The 23635-nt window shown below is 44.9% G+C and overlaps 1 protein-coding gene across 1 annotated transcript; it reads left to right on the forward strand.

The window, feature by feature from the left end:
• The first annotated feature begins 318 nt into the window (after nucleotides 1-318).
• On the forward strand, nucleotides 319-17815 carry Akr1a1 (aldo-keto reductase family 1 member A1). The gene is made up of 9 exons (XM_048351192.1): nucleotides 319-470; nucleotides 11206-11295; nucleotides 15131-15250; nucleotides 15417-15568; nucleotides 16157-16352; nucleotides 16638-16837; nucleotides 17099-17171; nucleotides 17350-17436; nucleotides 17655-17815. The coding sequence occupies exons 2-9, from the start codon at nucleotides 11212-11214 to the stop codon at nucleotides 17718-17720; spliced, it is 978 nt and encodes a 325-aa protein (XP_048207149.1). The 5' UTR covers nucleotides 319-470; nucleotides 11206-11211; the 3' UTR covers nucleotides 17721-17815.
• The last annotated feature ends 5820 nt before the right edge of the window (nucleotides 17816-23635 follow it).

The following is a 23635-nucleotide window of genomic DNA, read 5'->3' on the forward strand; positions in this document are numbered from 1 at the left end:
CAGTTTGTCTGAAGGAACGAGGTCAACCGAAGTGACCTGTGGGAAGCCTAGCATTTCCCCAATGGAGGGCTCGACAGACTCTCCACGTGGCGGGAACCGGGCCTGACTTCCGGGCCTAGGGCACGGTGGGCCAGCGAGAGGCGCTTCGGGTCCGGGCTCTCCTAATGCCCTAAGTGGAGCCAGAGCCCGAGGTTCTGGCCGGGGCGACCCCCAGGCATCAGCCTGGAGAGGAGGAAGGTGCAGCCTTCAGACTTGCACGTCTCTGACTTGCACGGGGTCAGCTCCAGCTCGGGTGAGCAGGGGCGGGGCCCCCTGCGCGTCCACCCCACGCCGGGTCCAGTGCCTGGCCCTGCCCCTCCCTCCGGGCGGAGCTTCCTCTCCGCCGCCTGACTTAAGCCGAGGCCCTTCGGCTCGCGGCTCCCACCTCATTTTTGGCCACAGCGACCCGTCTGCGCCGTGCAAGCGCCCAGGTGAGTTCCTTCTGCGGCATGCCCATGGTTTTCTAGGGCAGGTAGCCTGGACCCTGCAGGACAGCGGGTCCGCCACCGGGGTGGGGCCGGGCGCGCGAGCACTAGGCGCGCCATGAGGCTTGGTATCCGGGTTAAGCTCTTCCTCCTGTTCTCTGTGATTGTGGATAACTCCTTAGCGTCTGTGGACCTTTGTTATCTCTGCAGGGATCGAGAAAAACCGCCCAGAGCGCCCAGCACTGCTCTGAAAACCTCTGTTAAATTTTAGTTGCCATCTTCTTCCTGTTTACTCATCTAGATGGGTGACTTCTGTGTGTGTGTGTGTGTGTGTGTGTGTGTGTGTGTGTGTGTGTGTGTGTGTGTGCCTTCTTTCCTGTGGAAGGGCAGGGTTGCTTCTCAGAAGTGATGGGAAATTTGCTGACTTTAGAAGTGCTTGCCTTAGGTGCCTTGAAGTCGGGAGTATTGTCCTGCAGCTCTGTTAAAGTGTGCCTGATTTGAGCCTTTACAGAATGGGGCTGCTATAACTTTTGTTTGGGTTATCTATGCTCAGGGCTGTAAGGTCTCCTTAGATGAGACTTGATGATTCTTATCAGGTCTGTCACTTTTTTTTTTCTTTTTTCCCTCAGTATTGGAATTTGAAGCTAGGATCTCATGAATGCTAGGCTGTGCTTGAACCACATCCCCAATCCTTTTGTTTTTCTTTTCTTTTCTTTTTTTTTCTTCTTTTTTTTTGCCAATCCTGGGGCTTGGGCACTGTCCCCAAGCTGCTTTTGCTTAAGGCTAGCATTCCCACCAGTTGAGCCATACAGCCCTTTCTGGCTTTTTCTGTTTATGTGGTGCTGAGAAATTGAGCCCAGGGCTTCATGCATGCAAGGCAAGCACTCTACCACTAAGCCATATTCCCAGCCCCCCTTTGTTTTATTTATTTATTTTTTTTGCCAGTCCTGGGCCTTGGATTCAGGGCCTGAGCACTGTCCCTGGCTTCTTTTTGCTCAAGGCTAGAGTCTGCCACTTGAGCCACAGCTCCATTTCTGGCTTTTTTTAATGGTTAATTGGAGGCAAGAGTCTCATGGACTTGCCGGCCTGAGCTGGATTTGAATCATGATCCTCAGATCTCAGCCTCCTGAGTAATTAAGATTACAGACATGAGCCACAGATATCTGGCCCCTGGCCTAAGTCTTAATGCAAGTTTCGGACCTGAGAATCTAATCTTTCATGATCTTGCATACTATGTCTTCCAGCTTCATCCACTGCCAGTTCTACTTTATTTGCTTAAATTAGTTGTATGAAGGAGTGTTAAAACTTCCACGTGTTTAGGAAATGGCACTGTGGCTCAAAGTGGTAGAATGCTAGCCTTGAGTGGAAGAGCTCAAGGACAGTGCCCTGGCCCTGAGTTCAAGCCCCACGAAAAACAGAAAAACAACTTCCACATGTTTAGAATATATCTCAATCAATCTCATCCCTCTATCCCTCCCTCTTCCTCCCTTCCCCAAGCAATTTCATGTTTTGTTTTGTTTTGCCAGTCCTGGGGCTTGAACTCAGGGCCTGAGCACTGTCCCTGGCTTCTTTTTGCTCAAGGCTAGCTTTAACATTGGGTCTTGCTAACTTCTTGTGGGCTAGATTTGAACTATGATTCATTCTCCTGATTCAGTCTCTCCAATAGTTGGGGCCATTGTACCTTGCTTTTCAGGCCTGTCACTTTTACATTTTCATTATGATCCTACTTGATCCAGTGGAATTTTTTGCCAAAGACAGGGAAGTGCAAGATAGTAAGTACCGCTCAAGTATTGAGTTCCTGGGTCTGTTCCTTAGAACCAAAAGGAGAAAAGAAGGATAATGAAATGCTTTCATATACTCTAGAGATGATATCATCTGTGCCCTTTGAAGCAAAGGTAGAAATTGGTAGAGACAGTGATTTCCTTTAAATGCCTCTCCAACTGACCAAACTCCCTCCAATTGTCAAGATATCTCCCATGTTGGGAACTTGTGCAGTGTGTGTGTGTGTGTGTGTGTGTGTGTGTGTGTGTGTGTGTGTGTGTGTGAATAGGTTCAGGCAGAAGACTCATATTTGAGAGGGAAAATTTTTAGAGGTTTTTTGTTTTTTTGTTTTTTTCCCCCCAGTCCTGGGGCTTGGACTCAAGGCCTAAGCACTGACCCTGGCTTCTTGTGCTCAAGGCTAGCACTCTACCACTTGAGCCACAGTACCACTTCTGGCTTTTTCTGTTTATGTGGTGCTGAGGAATGGAACCCAGGCCTTCATGCATGCTAGGCAAGCACTCTACCACATTCCCAGCCCCAAGTTTTTGTTTTGTTTTGAGCAGGAAACCTTCAAACAAAAATATACATCAGTGTGCCCAAGTTATCAACACACACAAAAATGCAATGATGTACAAAAAAATTCTGGTTCCTTGTATTAAAGCAGCAGTTACATGAGGGTGAAGTTTAGACAAAGAATGTGCAAAGGTCATTGGAGTCCAGTGGTGCTTGTTCTGCAGACTGAAATGGGAAAGTGAAGTATGGAAGGAAGGAGCCAGGTTTTGATGGAATCTGGACTTTATCCTGAGTGAAGGTAAGAATTGCTGAGGAGTTGAACTTGGAAGTCACATGGTTGGATTTAGTAAATGGATTTTGTACAAAGGGAGCACACTGGAAGCAGAGAGGTACCTGATTTAGATATGAGATGTAGATGATCTGGGCTAAGACAGTGGCTGTGAGGTGGATTGACTTGAGGAAGATTGAGAAAATTTGTATTTATAAAGTTTTTTTTTTTGTCATTTGATTTCACTGTGTTGCCTAGGCTGGCCTCAGCCTCCCTAATTACAGGCACAGACATTGCCCATGGCTAGTATATATTTATTTTTTCTTTTTGCATGCATCAAGAAGGATGTAAGTCGGGTGGTAGTTGTACACACCTGTAGTCATAGCTACTTGGGTGTCTGATTTGGGAAGATCATTTGAGCTCATAAGTTCAAAGCCATCCTGGGTAGTAGAGCAAGGAGATGCTGTCTCTTGACAAGAAAAGATCTCTGGATTGGAAATATAGCTTACTGGTAGGCACTTTCCTAGTATGCTCAAGGCTCTGGGTTTGATACCCAGCATTGCAAAAAAGAATTAAAAAAATTAAGTATTAATTCAGCTTTAGGGGCTTATGTAATGTTTTAGAGCAATTACTATTGGGTTTTTTTTTGGGGGGGGGTAATGGAGATTGACCTCAGGGCCTCATGGTCAAGGCTAGTGCTCTAACAACTTGAGCCACAGTGCCACTTCCAGCTTTTTTAGTGATTAATTGGAAATAAGAGTGTCATAGACTTTCCTGCCCGGGCTGGCTTTAAACTGGGATCCTCAGGGGGCTTGGAATATGGCCTAGTGGCAAGAGTGCTTGCCTCCTACACATGAAGCTCTTGGTTTGATTCCCCAGCACCACATATATGGAAAACGGCCAGAAGGGGCGCTGTGGCTCAGGTGGCAGAGTGCTAGCCTTGAGCAAAAAGAAGCCAGGGACAGTGCTCAGGCCCTGAGTCCAAGGCCCAGGACTGGACAAAAAAACAAACAAACAAACAAATAAACTGGGATCCTCAGATCTCAGCCTCCTAATAGCTAGGATTATAGGCATTACAAGCAGTGTCTGGGTAGGTTGTTGTTTGTTTTTGTCTTTTTTTTTTTTTTAAATAAAGGTAGGTTCTTATCTTTTATGCCCAGATTGGCCTGGGCTGTCCTCCTCCTACTTGTACTTCTGAGTTATTGTGGATGACACTTAAGTGCCACTATGCTATGCCACTGGTTCAGAAGGAACATATCAGGAATTTTTAAGCCTGGGATGGGAACTGTGATTCCTGATACCTACCCTCCAAATAGGTAAGATTATAGGCTTGAGCCTCACAATTTTTTTTTTATATTTACTAGTATAAGCAGGATTTTAAACTCAGTACATAGAACAAATCTGGGCTAACATTACAAATCCTAAGATGGTTCTCCAAGCTGGCTTCTTATTAGTACAGGAGAAAATATTTTATGCTTGCTAGGTCGGTGGCTTATACCTAAAATCCTAGATACTCAGGAGGCTATGATTCAAGGATTGAGGTTCAAAGCCAGCTCAGGCAGACAAATCTGAGAGACTCTTACCTCCAATTAACCGACAAGAAGGCTGGACTGGAGGTATGACTGGGAGAGGGATCACTACCTCCTGAGCAGGAAATGCCAACCAATAGTACAAGGCTCTAAATTCAAGCCTCACTATCAGCACAAAAAACCAAAAATATATAATGTGATAATATTCAAACACTTAAAAAAAACCTGCGAGTACTTTCTTTCATAGCTTTTCTGTGTGTGTGTGCTAATCCTGAGGCCTGGGCTCAAGTACTATCCCTGAGCTTTTTTTTCTCAAGGCTAGCACTCTACCTCTTGAGCCATAGCCACTTCTAGTTTTTTCCTGGTTAATTGACAATCAGTTTCACATACTTTTTCCTTTTTCTGCCCAAGCAGTGCTCTTCATATCTCAGCCTCCTAGGGTCTCAGCAGCTAGGATTGCAGGTTTGAACCACTAGCACCTGACTTTTTTTTTTTTTTTTCTTTTGCCAGTCCTAGGGCTTGAGCACTGTCCCTGGCTTCCTTTTGCTCAAGGCTAGCACTCTACCACTTGAGCCACAGTGCCACTTCTGGCTTTTTCTGTTTATGTGGTGCTGAAGAATCAAACCCAGGGCTTCATGTATGCTATGCAAGCCCTTTACTGCTAAGCCATATTCCCTGCCTCTGACTTTTTTTATTAGTTTTTTTCTTCTTTCTTTACTGGGAAAATAACCCAGGGCCTTCTTAGTTTTGCGCGTGTGTGTGTGTGTGTGTGTGTGTGTGTGTGTGTGTGTGTTGGTCCTGGGGCTTGAACTGAGGGTCTGGGCACTGTCCCTGAGCTTTTTATGCTCAATGCCTTGTGCTCTAGTGCTCTATCACTTGAAGCACAGCTCCATTTCAGACTTTTTCTGAGCAGTTTATGGAAATGAGTCTCATGGATTTTGCTGCCTATGCTGGCTTTGAACCAAGATGCTCAGATCTCAGTCTCCTGAATAGCTAGGGTTACAGGCATAAGCCACCAGCACCCAGCTCTTTCTTACTTTTCTTTCCCTTTCTCACTCTCTTCTTTCTTTTCATTTGTTTTCCTTCCTTCCCTTCCTTCCTTCCTTCCTTCCTTCCTTCCTTCCTTCCTTCCTTCCTTCCTTCCTTCCTTCCTTCCTTCCTTCCTTCCTTCCGTCCATCATGGGGCTTGAACTCAGGCCTGAGAGCTCTTTTGCTCAAGGCTAGCACACTGCCACTTTGAGCCACAGCACTACTTCCAGTTTTCTGATGGTTATTCGAGATAAGAGTCTAATGGATTTTCCTGCCCAGGCTAGCTTTGAACAGCAGTCCTCAGATATCAGCCTCCTGAGTTGGTAGGATTATAGGCATGAGCTACCAGCGCCCAGCTCCTTCCTTCCTTTTTTCTCTTTCTTTGTTTCAAGACAAGGTTCCGCTATACAGTGCAGTGTAGCCCAGGTTGGCCTCTAATTTATGATCCTCCTACCACTTCCTTCCCAGTGCTGGGATTATAGGTGTGTGCCACATCCTTTGGCTACATTGTCTTTTTTTTTTTTTATCTTTTAAGTAGACTTGTAAAGATAATGTAGATCCATAAGCTGCTTTTAGAAATAATTACAGTTAATTCCTTTACACCATTTACCCAATTTCTGCCAGTGGTAGCTTCTTTTGTGGATGTTGCTAGAGATCAAAGCCAAGATTTTATGAATGCTAGATAGGTACTCTACCACTGAGCTATATCACTAGTCCCCTTAGATGATGACTTTAAAGAGCCTATTGATAATATTGTGAACGTATTATCTGGTTTGCTTTAATGCTTGTTGTCCAGGTTCTTGGGTCCCTAGTGAAATAGAGTGTGCAGAAAATGAGTGTCAGGCACTGTGCAAAATGGTTTAGATATAGTATCTCTTGCAAACAGTGTCATTGATATTGAAACCAGGTCTGTGCAACGCAGAGCCTGAACTACACTTTGCTGCTGTATTTGTCAGTATACTTTTGGACATATTACATCTCAGACACCTATGAACATGCTGGTAGAGAGGCCCAGAGGGACCCGAACATACAGAACTGAGGTGGAAGAATCAAGGTGCAAGGTAATAACTGAAGACACAAACTTGACAAAGGAGGGAAAAGAGGCTTAGGGACAAACCCAAAAGGATACCAGTATTGTAGATATTTAACAACTAGGAAACATTCATATATAAATAAATACTGCTTCCTCTTTGTTCAGTGGTCTCAAATTCTCTGCATCTAGACAGCAACTACAGACACCTCTTCTGAGAAGGGAAGACTGAACCAACCCCAGAGAGAAGGAGCCTAGGTGCTGAGCTGGTAAATCATAAAACCTGAGACCTAGAACTCCCCTCCTCCCTCCTCTCCCATCCCCAGCCTCTCTTTTATACCCCAGAATAATATGGGTGTGTCTGTGTGCTGCCAGAGGTCCATCTAGGTACTTTTTGCCTGCTAGGTCCAAGCCTGGAGGCTTTTAGTTCAGGCTAGGCTGGAAAGCTGCTAACTTAGGATCAGAAAGTCATACAAACTGGTTGAGGATGACTTTCTATCCTACAGAAAAACATCTGGTTTTCTGCTATGGCCCCTCCATCCCCCACATTGGAAATTCTTGATCTTTACAGATCTCCATCAGACCTTCTTACCTTTATCCCAACCCTTTAAACCTCAGCCCTTTTGGTTTTCAGTTTCATCCACAAAAGAAAAGGGGAGGCAAGATTCAGGTTTCTTCTTTTTTCCTCCATAGGCCAGGCTTTTGTTGAAACTCCAACCCCCAGCTGTAATTTCAGAGCCTTCATGTTTACTGGGAAATCTGGGAGAGGCCAACAGGTCTATTTGCACATCAAGCTTGAGAATGCAGCCACAGACCCTCCTGGCAACAGGCCACCAGGCTCCTTCTATGAGGTCCAGATACTCCTATTGGATCTCTGGGAAGTTTGTATTCCTGGGAAGTTTGCTTACAAAGACTATTGCAGTCTATCCTTTGCTTCTCAGATTGAAGTTTAGTTACAGTTTTAGCAGAAAAGAATGTTTTCCAGGGGCTGGGAATATGGCCTAGTGGCAAGAGTGCTTGCCTCGTATACATGAAGCCCTGGGTTCGATTCCCCAGCACCACATGTATAAAAAATGGCCAGAAGTGGTACTGTGGCTCAAGTGGCAGAGTGCTAGCCTTGAGCAAAAAGAAGTGAGGGACAGTGCTCAGGTCCTGAGTTCAAGGCCCAGGACTGGCCAAAAAAAGAATGGTTTCCATAGCCAGGTTATACTAGAAAAGAAAATTATTCCAGGGTCAGAAGTATTAGGAAAGACAATATTTGTGTATTAGTTTACTTACAGCTTGTGTAATTACAGGCTCTACCATATGTTTTTCAAACCTTGGAAACAAAGGTCATACTTAACAAAGGCATTGCCAGCAATGAAATCAATCCCAGGGGACTGATATTTATGGTCCTCATAAGATCAAGGGGAAAGGTTATTTCTATTTAATTGCCTTTTGGGGTAAACATTGTCTCTTTTGCATGAGTGATTCCTGTTGATTCGTTGAATTTTTTTTTTTTTTTTTTGTGCTAGTCCTAGGGCTAGGTCCTAGGGCCTCAGCACTGTCCCTGGCTTCTTTTTTGCTCAAGGCTAGCCCTCTGCCACTTGAGCCACAGCACCACTTCTGGCTTTTTCTATATATGTGGTACTGAGGAATAGGACCCAGGGCTTCCTGTATGCCAAGCAAGCACTCTACCACTAGGCCATATTCCTAGCTTTGTTGATTTTTTTATTTTATTATTATCATTTTTTGGCCAGTCCTGGGCCTTCAACTCAGGGACTGAGCACTGTCCCTGGCTTCTTTTTGCTCAAGGCTAGCACTCTGCCATTTGAGCCACAGCGCCACTTCTGGCCATTTTCTATATACATGGTGCTAGGGAATCGAACCCAGGTCTTCATGTATATGAGGCAAGCACTCTTGCCACTAGGCTATATTCCCAGCCCCTTAGCTTGACTTTTTTTTTTTAATTTGGTTTTTTTTTTTTGGCCAGTCCTGGGGCTTGGACTCAGGGCCTGAGCCCTGTCCCTGGCTTCTTTTTGCTCAAGGATAACACTCTGCCACTTGAGCCACAGCGCCACTTCTGGCCGTTTTCTGTATACGTGGTGCTGGGGAATTGAACCCAGGGCTTCATGTATAGGAGGCAAGCACTCTAGCCACTAGGCAATATCCCCAGCCCCTTAAATTTGTTTTTTGTAATTTATTTATTTATTATTATTATTTTTTTTTGGCCAGTCCTGGGCCTTGAACTCAGGGCCTGAGCACTGTCCCTGGCTTCCTTTTGCTCAAGGCTAGCACTCTGCCACTTGAGCCACAGCGCCACTTCTGGCCGTTTTCTGTATATGTGGTGCTGGGGAATTGAACCCAGGGCCTCATGTATACGAGGCAAGCTCTCTTGCCACTAGGCCATATCCCAGCCCCTGTTTTTGTAATTTATATTTCATTCATTTTATAGTGAGAACTTCTGTGTTTCAATATTATTTATTTATTTATTTATTTATTTATTTAGGCCAGTCCTGGGGCTTGGACTCAGGGCCTGAGCACTGTCCCTGGCTTCTTTTTGCTCAAGGCTAGCACTCTGCCACTTGAGCCACAGCGCCACTTCTGGCCGTTTTCTGTATATGTGGTGCTGGGGAATCGAACCCAGGGCCTCGTGTATACAAGGCAAGCACTCTTGCCACTAGGCCATATCCCCAGCCCTATTTATTTATTTTTGGCCAGTCCTGGGGCTTGGACTCAGGGCCTGAGCACTGTCCCTGGCTTCTTGCTCAAGGCTAGTACTCTGCCACTTGAGCCACAGTGCCACTTCTGGCCATTTTCTGTATATGTGGTGCTGGGGAATCGAACCCAGGGCCTCATGTATACGAGGTAAGCACTCTTGTCACTATCCCCAGCCCCTTAGCTTGACTTTTTAAGAACATAATTTTATTGTTATTATTAAGGTGTTATACAGATGGGTTACCATTTCATTAGTCAGGTAATGAGTACCATTCCTTTTTTTTTTGTCAGTCATGGGGCTTGAACTCAGGGCCTGGGTGCTGTATTCATAGTTAGATGCTCTGCATTTGTATTTTTAGTTAATTAAAGAGTATCATGGCTGGGCACTGGATGCTCACACTTGTTATCCTAGCTACTCAGGAGGCTGAGATCTGAGGATCTAGGTTGGAAGCCACTGCAGGCAGACTTTTTTTTTTTTTTTTTTTTTGCTGGTCCTGGGGCTTGAACTCTGGGCCCGGGTGCTGTTCCTGAGCTCCTTTTGCTCAAGGCTAGTGCTGTACCACTTGAGCCACAGAGCCACTTTCAGCTGTTTCTGTGATTAATTGGAGATTAAGAGTCTCTTGGACTTTCCTGGCCTAGCTGATTCTAACAGCATTCCTTCCAACTCAGCCTCCTAAATAGCTAGGCTTATAGGCGTGAGCCACGGATGCCCATCCTGAGAGACTCCTATCTCTAACTAAACAGCAAAAAATTGGAAATGGAGAGATTGCTCAAGTGGTAGAGCACTAGCCTTGAGTGAAAAGGCTAAGCAAGAGCACAAGGACCTAAATATAAACATTAGTACCAGCACAAAGGAAAAGGAAAAGATGAAGGCGGGGGGGAAAGATAAGTGGCATATTTCCTTGTAGGAACTCACTTGGCTGACCTGCTACTGCCAGTTTTGCTAATCTCAACTGAGTGGGAGAGACTTGCACTTTGTAGCCCTAGTTACCTCGTGGGAATAATCATTTCATCTATAGAGAGGTAGCCTTCTGCTGTGCCTATTTTGTTGCCTTGGTTTCTGACTCATATTGATCTTAACCTGTTTTATGCTGATTTGAGAGCTTATTTACCCAAGGCTGGTGCTTCTGAAGAGCTCTCCCATCTTTGCTTTAGATATTAAAGGTTTTTTTTTTTTTTTTTTTTTTTGTTGTTGTTGTTTGTTTTTGTTTCATTTTGCAGCCCAGGTTAGCTTAAACTCATGAGTCTCTTGCTTCTGTCTCCTTAATGCTGGGATCACATTAATCGTGTCTTTTTTTTTTTTTTTTTTGCCAGTCCTGGGCCTTGAACTCAGGGCCTGAGCACTGTCCCTGGCTTCTTCTTGCTCAAGGCTAGCACTCTGCCACTTGAGTCATAGCACCACTTCTGGCCATTTTCTATATATGTGGTGCTGAGGAATCAAACCCAGGGCTTCATGTATACGAGGCAAGCACTCTTGCCACTAGGCCATATTCCTAGACCCATGGATTTTTTTTTTTTTTTTTTGGTGGTACTGGGGATTGAACCCAGTAACTTGTGCATGCTAGGTAAGCACTCTACCTCTGAGCAACAGTCATAGCCTTGGATACTGGAGGTCTTTAACATAGACATTAAGGTCTTTAACATAGACATTAAGCCTGGTTGAAAGAACAGTGATGAGATTAGTGAGGATAGTGATGAGATTAGTGTTTGTCTAGGAGCTACTGAGTTTGATTGGTTTGGGGTACCTAGTGTCTACTGCCTTGATCCTAGGCCCATACATAAGTACACATTTATTCCCTGTAAGTACCCCTCTTATTTCCACTCTCTTCCTGAATCGTGTTCTGTTGGGGTCTTGACCATTGTATCAGTAAGACCCAAACAATAACACTAATCTTCTTTCTGTGTATGTTTCAGGGGGTAATGGCGGCTTCCCATGTCCTCCTGCACACTGGGCAGAAGATGCCCCTGATTGGTCTAGGCACCTGGAAAAGTGAGCCTGGTCAGGTAAGGGATGAGAAAAGAAAAGGACAGCTTCTTGGCCCTCTGCCAGGGAAAAGGAGGGATTTGGCAGAGGAGCCCTGCAGTTTTCCTGTACTCTACTTTTGTGTGTGTGGATGAGTTTGAAGTGTGGAGAGGAGGGAAGGAGGGACAACAATGAGCCGGTGACTTCACCAGCTGACCCAGGAGGGACTGAGAGACTCAAGAGGGACAAGGGGATGGGAAGATACTTTCTGCTAACTGCATCTGTGATGAGTGCTATGATACACATGGGACCTCCCTACCCAAGCCTGCGCTGTAAGTCCTAATATGGTGCTTAACATTTATACCATGATCTTATCTACTCTTCTCCCTCATTGGCTTCATTGAGCCCTGCGACCTCTCCTGAGTGCACAGTCCAGAATTAGGTACATCATAGATGTCAAGGTTTGAAGAATTACTGGCTCAACTGTGCAGTCCAAGAATAAGCAAACTTTCTTTTTTGGGAGGCAATACTGGGGTTTGAACTCAAGGCCTTGTGATGACTAGGAAGGTACTTTATTGCTGAAATATAACTTTAGTCCCCAGTAAACTTTTTTCTTAGTGAACTAGATGGTTACTCTTCTCAATTTTGCTTAATGAGATTCAAAATGGAAGTGATAGTGGGTTTTTGCAACATAGTCTTCTTCTATAGCCCAGGCTGGGCTTCAAACTCATGATTTTTTTCTATCTCAGCCTCCCAAATGCCCTCTAAAACCTAGGTCCTGCTGACTTATGCCTGTAATCCTAGCTACTTGGGCTGAGAATAGGAGGATTGTGGTGTGAGGCAAATCTAGGAAAAGTTTTCAAGACCCCTTCTCAACTTCTCAACCCATAGCTGGGTGCAGTGGCATGTACTTGTCATCCCAAGGTACATAGGAGGCTGAGGGTGGGAGGATTGCAATAATAGGCTAGTAGAGGAAGAAAAGTCCACCAGACTCTCCATGGAAAGAAGGTGAATGCAGTGGTATGTATCATTCCAGTGACCTTGGGAAGCCTATAACAAGTAGGTTGTGGCTCAGGTGTGCTGGAGGAAAGCTAGACTCTATCAATGAAAAACAGAAAACAGAATTGAGGGCATGGTTTGATGATATTGTGCCAGTGCCACCACCACCAAAAAAAAGAACGTGTGTGTATGTGTGGTGTGTGTGTGTACACATAAACATGAAATCTGCTGTTAGCTTCAGAGCTGTTGGAGAATAAAAATTCATACTTTACCAATCCCCTAGTATAGACCCAGCCAAGGGAAACTTGGGAAGCCTGTAATCCTAGCTACTCAGAAGGCTGAGATCTAAGGATTACAGTTAGAAGCCAACCCAGGCAGGAAAGGATGTGAGACTCTTATCTCCAATTAACCACCAGAAAACTGGAAGTGGAGTTGTAGCTCAACGTGGTAGAGCACTAGCTTTGAGCAAAAAAGGTCCAGGACAGCGCCCAGGCCCTGAGTTCAATCTCCATGACCTACAAAAGAAAAAGAAAGGAAGATAGAAAGAAATGAAGCCAGATGCTGGTTGCTCACACCTGTAAACCTAGTTAAGGTCCAAGGATTGCAGTTCAAAGCCGACCCAGGCACGAAAGTTACCTCCAGAAAACCAGTGGCACTGTGGCTCAAAGCCTTGAGCAAAAGAGCTCAGGGACAGTGCTGAGGCCTTGAGTTCAAGCCACATGACAAACCAAAAACAGAAAGAAAGGGGGGCTGGGAATATCGCCTAGTGATAAAGTGCTCGCCTCATATACATGACTCCCTGGGTTCAATTCCTCAGCACCACATATATAGAAAAAAAGTCGGGGGGCTGGGAATATGGCCTAGTGGCAAGAGTGCTTGCTTCATATACATGAGGCCCTGGGTTCAATTCCTCAGCGCCACATACAAAGAAAATGGCCAGAAGTGGCATTGTGGCTCAAGTGCCTGAGTGCAAGCCTCGAGCAAAAGGAAGCAATGGACAGTGCTCAGGCCCTGAGTTCAAGGCCCAGGACTGGCAAAAATAAATAAATAAGCAAACAAACAAACAAACAAGTAAATAAACAAATAAGAAAAAAAGCCGGAAGTACCACTGTGGCTCAAGTGGTAGAGTGCTAGCCTTGAGCAAAAAGAAGCCAGGGACAGTGATAGTGATCAGGCCCTGAGTTCAAGCCCAGGACTGCCAAAAAAACAAAACAAAAAAAGAAAGGAAGGAAGAAAGAGAGAGAAAGAAAGGGTTCAGGATTTTGGATATTGTATAGGAATAAGAACACCAACTTAGAACTCTGCAAAGTAAAGTTTACTTCTACAGAATAGCATACCATCAGCCAAAAATCTGGCAAGCAAGCACACAGAGCAGGCAGGCTGCTTCCTTTTTTTTTTTTTTATTTGATTATTTTATTTTATTTTTTTTCTCAAATTTTTATTATCAAACTGATGTACAGAGAGGTTACAGTATCATACGTTGGGCATTGGATACATTTCTTGTACTGTTTGTTGCCTTGTCCCTCATGTCCCCCTCCCTCCCCCCTTTCCCTCCCCCCCCAGGTGTTCAGTTCACTTACACCAAACAGTTTTGCAAGTATTGCTTTTGTAGTTATTTCTCTTTTTTTACCCTGTGTCTCTCAAATTTGGTATTCCCTTTGAATTTCTTACTTCCAATACCAGTAAACACGGTTTCCAATATACTCAGATAAGATTACAGAGATAGTGTAGGTACAACCATAGGAAGGTGATATAAGAACATCATCAATAATAGAAACTACACATACACATAGGACGTTGAAAGTAGTTACAACTGTGATATATCAATTGTTTCCATATCCCTAACTCAGCAGGCCCTGCTCCTTGCTCATACTGGCTAAACTCAGGTTCACAATCTACAAAAGGATATGGCTTGGGCTGGGAATATGGCTTAGTGGTAGAGTGCTGGCCTAGCATGCATGAAGCCCTGGCTCTGGGTTCAATTCTTCAGCACCACATAAACAGAAAAAGCTGGAAGTGATGCTGTGGTTCAAGTGGTAGAGTGCTAGCCTTGAGCAAAAAAAGCTCAGGGACAGTGCCCAGACTCTGAATTCAAGACCCAGGACCAGAAAAAAAAAAAAAAAAAGGCAGGGGTATGTGGTTTAATAACAGGATGCAACTGAAATTCAAGGAACTTCTAATAAGATGTCTCTTTTTTTTTTTTTGCCAGTCCTGGGGCTTGAACTCAGGGCCTGAGCACTGTCCATTGCTTCCTTTTGCTCGAGGCTTGCACTCTACCACTTGGGCCACAGCACTACTTCCAGCTTTTTCTGTTTATGTGGTGCTGAGGAATCAAACCCAGGGCTTCATGCATGCTAGGCAAGCACTCTACCACTAGGCTACATTCCCAGCCCTGGATGTCTTAATTAATGTGTAGGAGAAAAAGTGATGTAACTGGATTACAGGTGTGAGGTACTAGCACCTGGCTTCCCTCTGTCTTCTGATTGAAAAAAAATTAATTCCTGGCCTAGGAAGGTTGCTCAGTAGTGGAGGACTTGGCTTAAAGGCCAAGCCTTGGTTTGATACTCAGCAACACACACACACACACACACACACACACACACACACACACACTCACACACATCTTTATGCTAGATGCTAGGAACTTGTTACAAGTTTGTGGCTGCGCTTTGTTGAGATGTCATAGTAGGAAGGAGTCTTGGAGACTGCTGGATAGGTTTGGGCTTTCAAGTATCTTCTGGACCTCAAGTCTAGAATCATCTTTCATCTTATCCCCATACTGCATAGGTGGCCCTGCTTAGCCAACCATGACCCTTGGTGTGGGAAATGTTTGGGCCAGGCCAACAGAGCTGAACTAGATCTTTTCTCACTTGGCAGGTAAAAGCAGCCATTAAGTATGCCTTAAGTGTAGGCTACCGCCACATTGATTGTGCCACTGTTTACGGCAACGAGAGTGAGATTGGGGAGGCCCTGAAGGAGGCTGTGGGACCAGGCAAGGTAAGTATTGGGGATACAGAGAGGATAGGGTATAAGAACTCAGAGGCTTAAGCTGGGGATGAGGCTTACTGAGTACATCTAGCATCAGCATCTTTCTAGTTCCTTTCCCAGAGGTGAGGATGGGTAACACTGGACACTTTTCATGATGAGTTTTTCCCTTGCCCAGCCAGTCTCCCGGGAGGAGCTGTTCGTGACATCCAAGCTGTGGAACACCAAGCACCACCCTGAGGATGTGGAAGGTGCTCTTCGGAAGACACTGGCTGACCTCCAGCTGGAGTATCTGGACCTGTATCTGATTCACTGGCCTTATGCCTTTGAGTGAGCCTCACCAGTGTCTTTATCTGGAAGTTGGAGGTTGAGTATGGTGGTGATAGTAATTTATGATGTCACAGCAACAGAGCAGGATGAGAATACTCATCTGCATGGCAAGTAGAATGGCTTGATATGAGGTCCTAGCCTTGTGCTAGAGCAGTTAGGTGTGTAGTAACATAAAATGCAAACACACAGTGTCTGCCCTAGAGAGGTATGGAATAATGCCTCCTTCTCCATGATTAACTCAGGAAACATGCTGACCCTTTTCCTAAGCTAGGCTCTGAGGCTGGTTGAGCAGAGGATGTGAGAAGAGTCTTCTTCCATCAGCATTGTGCCCCATTCTAGAAGAACAGAGAACTCTGGGAGGAAGACTTCCCAGAGGAAAGGAGAGATCATCTAGACATAGGAAAAAGAGGAGAGGGAATAGGTTTTCCTTGGGTTATGATTTGGAAGGATGAAGAAGCATGGCTGTTCCTAGTTCTTGTCACTTCATCCTCTTCTGGTTTGGAGATATTGGGCATAGAATGGATGGATGGGCAGGCAGAGCAAAAGCCTGGCATTTGTCCTCATACCTGGGGACTGTGTCTCATTCAGGCGAGGAGATAACCTATTCCCCAAGAATGATGATGGGACTATGCGCTATGACTCCACTGACTACAAGGACACCTGGAAGGCACTGGAGGCACTGGTGGCAAAGGGACTGGTGCGAGCACTGGGCCTGTCAAACTTCAACAGTCGGCAGATAGATGATGTACTCAGTGTGGCTTCTGTACGCCCTGCTGTGTTACAGGTGAGCACTGCAAGTTGATTAGTAGTTTTAGGAGTAAAGGGTACAATTGATGAATGGAGATGATGATGAATGGAGAATGCCTGCAAGTTTGTCAGTGTTGATTCATAAAGCTGGGCTTCAAGTCCTGGGAGAGAATGAGGCTACCGCTGGAAAATTACTTTAAAGAGTGGCTGAAGAGTGCTGGGGGTTCATCAGTGAAGGGCTGGTTCAGATGTGCATGTGTTGGAGGGGCCAAGTAAGCTGGGCATGGCCATTCTATGAATAATGGGTTCTTCCTTGGCTCAGGTGGAATGCCACCCATACCTAGCTCAGAATGAGCTCATTGCCCACTGCCAAGCACGTGGCCTGGAGGTGACTGCTTATAGCCCTTTGGGTTCTTCTGATCGTGCTTGGCGAAATCCTGATGAGCCTGTCTTGCTTGAGGAACCGGTGGTCCTGGCACTTGCTGAAAAGTATGGTAGATCTCCAGCTCAGATCTTGCTCAGGTGCGGAGCATCCCTGCAAATGGGAAAAGAGACTCTGGAAGGGCAGAGTGCTCCCAGTTGGGAGGAAAGGATTAAGGGATTCTTTATCTGGGTGAAATTGGAACCTTGCTATGTGATATCTCAGGAGGCTATTCTGAGGCACGTTTCTCATTGCATTCCAGCGGGGCTGTAGGTGTTCTGAGACTTCAGGGAAGGCTGAATGGAGGACAAAACAGTGTCTGAATACTGACTCTTCCTCATCTACCTTTATCCCTACTTTAGGTGGCAGGTCCAGCGGAAAGTGATTTGCATCCCTAAAAGTATCACTCCTTCTCGTATCCTTCAGAATATCCAGGTACTTGATCAAAGGTTCTGTCTTCTTTAGCCCAACTCTGCCTAGGCAGTGTTAGGCTAGGGACATGGCTCAAGTGCCTCAGTGCCTGCTAGCTAGCAAGCAAGCATGAAGTCCTAGGTTCAAACCCCTGTACCACAGGGGAAAAAAAGAAAGACATGTCTGGCTTTCTTGTTCCTAGGTGTTTGACTTCACCTTTAGCCCAGAAGATATGAAGCAGCTAGATGCCCTGAACAAAAATTGGCGATATATTGTGCCCATGATTACGGTAAGGATGTATCACCAAAGAATGAGAGATTTGGAGTAGAGTAAGCTCATTTGAGAGTAAGCTGATTTGGTGGGTGTTGATTCTGTGGCATCTTTTAAGGCTGGGGTCCCAGCCAGTGCCGTTTGACAAAGATGTAGGTATAGCAAAGTAAAGTTTAGTGGAAATGCTGAGGTCTTTGGAATATCAGCCCTTGCTAATGGAGTTATCTCTCTTTCTAGGTGGATGGGAAGAGGGTTCCAAGAGATGCAGTACACCCTCTGTACCCCTTTAATGACCCTTACTGAGATCACAGCTTGGCTTCCCTTCCAGCTCTCCAGCTAAGAAGTAACTGCCTGCCACTCCCAGAAAGAGGGGGTCAATAAAGCCATTGGAACATTCACATTGCTTGCTTGACATACTTGCCTGGTGGGGCCTGGGATGGACGGCATTACCCACAGGGATGACAGATCTAGAGCACCTTTGTGTTATCTACTCTTAAAGTTCACTCTTCAGTATCTTTATTGTTTCTAGAAGAGCCTGCAGGAATCATAATTCTGCTTTAAGTAGCACCATCTAGTGGCACTTTGTAGCAGTACATTTTCCCTAGAATTGTCACCTCAGGATCGTGATCATCAGCCCCACTGACTGTCCGGTGGCCCTGTGACCCTGATCATTGCCCCTGACCAAGTTTAGGAATATGAAGAACTGAAGTATATTCAGAAGTTTGCGGAAGGGCTGGGGATATGGCCTAGTGGCAAGAGTGCTTGCCTCGTATACATGAAGCCCTAGGTTCAATTCTTCAGCACCACATAGATAGAAAAGGCCAGAAGTGGTGCTGTGGCTCAAAGTTAGCAGAGTGTTAGCCTTGAGCAAAAAGAAGCCAGGGACAGTGCTCAGGCCCTGAGTTCAAGCCCCAGGACTGTTCCCCTCCCCCCCCCCCCAAAAAAAGAAGAAGAATGAAGAAGTTTTGGGAACTGGGTACCAGTTCCTAGCCTCTCAGAAGGTTGAGATCTGGGCTGGGAATATGGCCTAGTGGCAAGAGTGCTTGCTTTGTATACATGAAGCCCTGGGTTCAATTCCCCAGCACCACATGTAGAAAATGGTCAGAAGTGGCGCTGTGGCTCAAGTGGCAGAGTGCTAGCCTTGAGCAAAAAGAAGCCAGAGACAGTGTTCAAGCCCTAAGTCCAAGCCCAGGACTGGAAAAAAAAAAAAAAAAAAAGGATGGGAATATGGCCTAGTGGCAAAAAGTGCTTGCCTCGTATACATGAAGCCCTGGGTTCGATTCCTCAGCACCACATCTATAAAAAAGGCCACAAGTGCTAGCCTTGAGCAAAAAAGAAGCCAGGGACAGTGCTCAGGCCCTGAGTCCAAGCCCCAGGACTGGCAAAAAAATTTTTTTTTAATTAAAAAAAAAGAAGGTTGAGATCTGAGGATTGTGGTTTGAAACTAGGCTAGGCAAAACAAGTCCTTGAGACTCTTATCTCAGTAACCAACAAAAAATCAGAGGTGAAGTACTGCCATCCTTGAATGAAAAAGTTAACAGTATGAGTCCTTGAGTTCAAGTGCTAGTGCCAGCACCATGGGATTCCAGCTTGTAAAATCACAAAAAGCAGGGACAATAACTTCTCTGTATCAGCTACCAGGAGGTGGCAGGGTAAGGCCCAAAGCTTGTCACCCCACCCCTGGGTATTATTTCAAGTACTTTGTAGTACCAATAATTAAATTTTAGAAAGGGTTTTGGGGTTTTTTTGACAAATAACCAAACTACTTCTAAACTCCAACTGTGTGTGTGTGTGTCTAGGTGCTGAGCTTTTTTTTTTTTTTTTTTTTTTTTTGTCAGTCTTAGGGCTTGAATTTAGGGCCTGGGTTCTGTCCCTGAGCTCTTTTGCTTAAGATTACTACTACTTTGAGCCATGGTACCACGTCTGGTTTTCTGGTGATTAATTGGAGATTTGAGTCTCAAGGATTTTCCTGCCCAAGCTGCCTTTGAACCTTGACCCTCAGGCCTCAGCCTCCTGAGTAGCTGGGGTTACAGGTGTGAGCCACTGATATCTGGCTAAATTCCAACTTTATAGTAGATACATTGCTCTTAATTTATTGATATTTATTGAGTACTTATAGATTAGACACAGTGCTAGGCCTGGGGCTATCGCTATAACCAAGACTGTATACAGTCCCTGTAGTTTACTTGAAGAGACAGACTTTAATTGCATAATTAGTTTAATTATAGTTAGAAGAAGTACAAGGTAAGAAGCCACTTATTTAATCAGCTAAGATCTTAAAGAATAGAGAATAATTAGTTAAAGGAGGTGAGAGTTGAGCAACATTCTGTGCATTTGGGTAGCCTGGGGGAAGCTTCAAAAGTGGAAGGAGACATTGCAAAAACCTAAAGAAAATTTATATGTGGGGCTGGGAATGTGGCTTAATGGTAGGGTGCTTGCCTAGCATGCATGAAGCCCTGGGTTCAATTCCTCGGTACCACATAAACAGAAAAAACTGGAAGTGGTACTGTAGCTCAAGTGGTAAGGTGCTAGCCTTGAGCAAAAGAAGCTCAGGGACAGTGCCCAGGCCCAGAGTTCAAGCCCCAGGACTGGCAAAAAAAAGAAAAATAAAACGTGATAGAAATTAAAACTAAAAGTGAGGGGACTGGGAATATGGCCCAGTGGTAAAGTGTTTGCCTCGCATACATGAAGCCCTGGGTTGGATTCCTCAGCACCACATAAACAGAAAAAGCTGGAAGTGGCATGGTGGCTGAAGTGGGAGAGTGCTAGTCTTGAGAAGAATGAAGCCAGTGACAGTGCTCAGGTCCTGAGTTCAAGCCCCAGGACTGGCAAGAAAGAAAAAAAAAAGAAGTAGAAGGTGGCTGAGGCAAGAGGTAAGAAATAGTGCCAAAATGGTTGAGACCTGGTGCTGAGGGGCCTAGTAGATTGTTGAGATTGATTGGTTGATGCTTGATATTGAGCGAGCCTTGTATATGCTAGATGAGGCACTAGTATTTAACTGTGTTCCCAGCTCCCCTAGGCACTGAACCTGAGCTTTTTTGCTCAAGTCTGGCACCATTGGGCCTCTGCCCCATTTCCGTTTTTTTTGGTGGTTAATTGCAGATAAGAATCTGCTCAGGCTGGCTTCAAACCAGAATCCTCAAATCTCTGTCTCTTGATTTAGCTAGGATTACCCGTGTGAGCAATGAGCACGCATATCTCCTGATACACATTTGTAATCTTTAATGTTTACTAGAGCTCATGAAAGGGTTTTGAGCAAGAGTAACATGGTATGATTTGTAGTTTTTATTTTTTAATTTAATTTTATTGTAAAGGTGATATACAAGAGGGTACAGTTACATAAGTAAGGTAATGAGTACATTTCTTGCCAAACAGTGTTACCCTCTCCTGATGTGTTTTACAAACACAATCTAGGTCTGTTTGTAACTCGGTGGTAGAGTTTGTCAGTATGCTATTCAGGCCGTGGGTTCAATCCCCAGCACCATAAACAACAACCTGGCATAGTGGAGGGAGTAGATTAGAACTATGAAATGATAGGTGGAGAAAGATAGGGAAGTTAGTTACTTTTTTTTTGTCCTAGACTTTGCTTGGACTATATCTTCAGCTCTGCTCTTTACTGGTTATTATTATTATTTAAATTGTCATGCCTGGGGCTTATACTCAGGGCCTGGACACTGTCCCTGAACTTCTTTTGCTCAAGGCTAGCATTCTACCACTTGAGTCATAAGTTCCACTTCTGCCTTCTTATGTTTATGTGGTTTCTGTTTATGAGGAATAGAACCCAGCGCTTCATGCATGCTAGGCAAGCACTCTATCACTAAGCCACATTTCCAGGCCCTTTACTGGTTATTTTGGAGATGAAGTCTTACAAACTTTCCTGCTTGTTCTGCCTGGGCTGGTTTCAAGCCACAGTCCTTCAAGTATTTGTCTTCTGAGTAGCTGAGACTATAGAAGCATGCCACTGCAACCAGTTAGAATTTGAAAATGAGACTTCATAAAGAATTGCATTGGTTGGGGGCTGGGGATATGGCCTAGTGGCAAGAGTGCTTGCCTCGCATACATGAAGCCCTGGGCTCTATTCCTCAGCACCACATATATAGAAAACGACCAGAAGTGGCGCTGTGGCTCAAGTGGCAGAGTGCTAGCCTTGAGCAAAAGGAAGCCAGGGACAGTACTCAGGCCCTGAGTCCAAGGCCCAGGACTGGCAAAAAAAAGAAAAGAAAAGAATTCCATTGGTCTGGAGGTGTAACTCAATGGTAGAGCACTTGATTAGCATGACTGGGCCCTTAGATTTGGGGGAAGGACATTCACTAGCCATATTCTAGCACTACCATATCCCCATTTTTTTAAATATGTGTGTGGGTGTGCACATGTGTGCGCATGAGCCAGACCTAGGGCTTGAACTCAGGGCTAGGGTGCTGTCCCTGAGATTTTTTGCTGTCAAGGCTAGTGTTCGACCACTTGAGCCACATCTCTGCTTCTGTGGCTAACTGGAGGTAAGAGCCTCAAGGACATTTCTGTCCATGCTAGTTTTGAACCATAATCCTCAGATCTCAGCCTCCTGAGCAGGTAGGATTATAGGTGTGAGCCAACAATGCTATGCCTAGATTTCGGGTCCCCAAAGACCACCAAGGAGCTGATTCTGATGCAAACACATGAGAGTCTTTATTGCAAGCTCGAGCCTGGACTCTCAGCTGTCTCTGATGCAGCGGATCTGGATTGAGGGCCCAGACCCTCAGATAGGCAGGGTTTTTATTGTGATTACAACAGGGGCAGGGTATTTCCAACTTGGCAGATACTTGATTGGATGGCATTTAGCAAGTTAGTCTTGTCCTATTTCTATTGGCTATCTACCCTTTCAGTTATCTATTTTGGCTTTAATAACTGGAACTGGTCTTGGTATCAGGAACTGACAGCAGGTGGTCACATAGCACTGATGCAGGGGGTTAATGCAGGGGGTAGAGCAAGTCACAAATGGGTTAAGCAAGCTGTTTATAGAAGCAGAATTCTGCGGTTAGGCTGACCTAATACCAACTTTATTTTAACAATTGCCACCATGTTTTCTCATTACCACTAAGTAAGCATGCGCTGGCTAAAACGATCCAGTACTCCATCATAAGTAAACCAACCCAACAGTTACCATGGCATTTCTACTACTATTATGGTTCTTTCTTTTCTTTCTTTTTTTTTCCCAGTCCTGGGGCTTGAACTCAGGGCCTGAGCACTGTCCCTGGCTTCTTTTTGCTCAAGGCTAGCACTCTGCCACTTGAGCCACAGAGCCACTTCTGGCCATTTCTATATATGTGGTGCTGGGGAATCGAACCCAGGGCTTCATGTATATGAGGCAAACGCTCTTGCCACTAGGCCATATTCCCAGCCCTATTATGGTTATTTCTATAGTCTATGACTGTGATCATTTATCACTGTCTGTTACCATCATTGCTACCTAGGTACAGAGGGAACAAGGGCTCCCTATAATGTCAAACTACAAGAAACTAGTCTCATGGGTGGGGGTGCAGCCCTCTAGCATGGAGTCATCACCAGGGTTTAGAAGCTGTTATAATTTTAACACTAAAACTTATATTTAGTCACTCAGGTTCTCAGGTTAGCCCTTACAACAGCACCTGGTGCACAATTTATCTTGATCAGACCTACATACACCTCATCTGTCACTTTATCTCTCATCAAATGAATATTTTAACGTGTACCTATAGTTTTTTGGAAATGTAAATCTTTTAGGCATTGTTTTAAGAATTTCAACAATTTGTGTGTGTATATATGTGTACATACATATGTACCAGAACTAGGACTTCAATTCTGGGCTTCATGCTCTCGCTGGGCTTAGTCTGCTCACAGGCTCATGCTCTATTGCTTGAGCCATGTCTCCAGTTCTGGCTTTTTGCTGGTTAATTGGAAAGAGTCTTCTGGATTTGTCAGATGGAAATTTTTTCTTTAAGAACAACACACGAAAAAAAAAAAAAGAAAAAGAAAAACACATGAGGGCTGGGAATATAGCCTAGTGGCAAGAGTGCTTGCCTCCTATACATGAAGCTCTGGGTTTGATTCCCAGCACCACATATATAGAAAACAGCCAGAAGTGGTGCTGTGGCTCAAATGGCAGAGTGCTAGCCTTGAGCAAAAAGAAGCCAAGGACAGTGCTCAAGCCCTGAGTTGAAGGCCTAGGACTGGCAAACAAAACAAAACAAGAAGAAAAACAC

This window comes from Perognathus longimembris, chromosome 7, assembly GCF_023159225.1.
Source record: "Perognathus longimembris pacificus isolate PPM17 chromosome 7, ASM2315922v1, whole genome shotgun sequence".
NCBI lineage: Eukaryota > Metazoa > Chordata > Mammalia > Rodentia > Heteromyidae > Perognathus > Perognathus longimembris.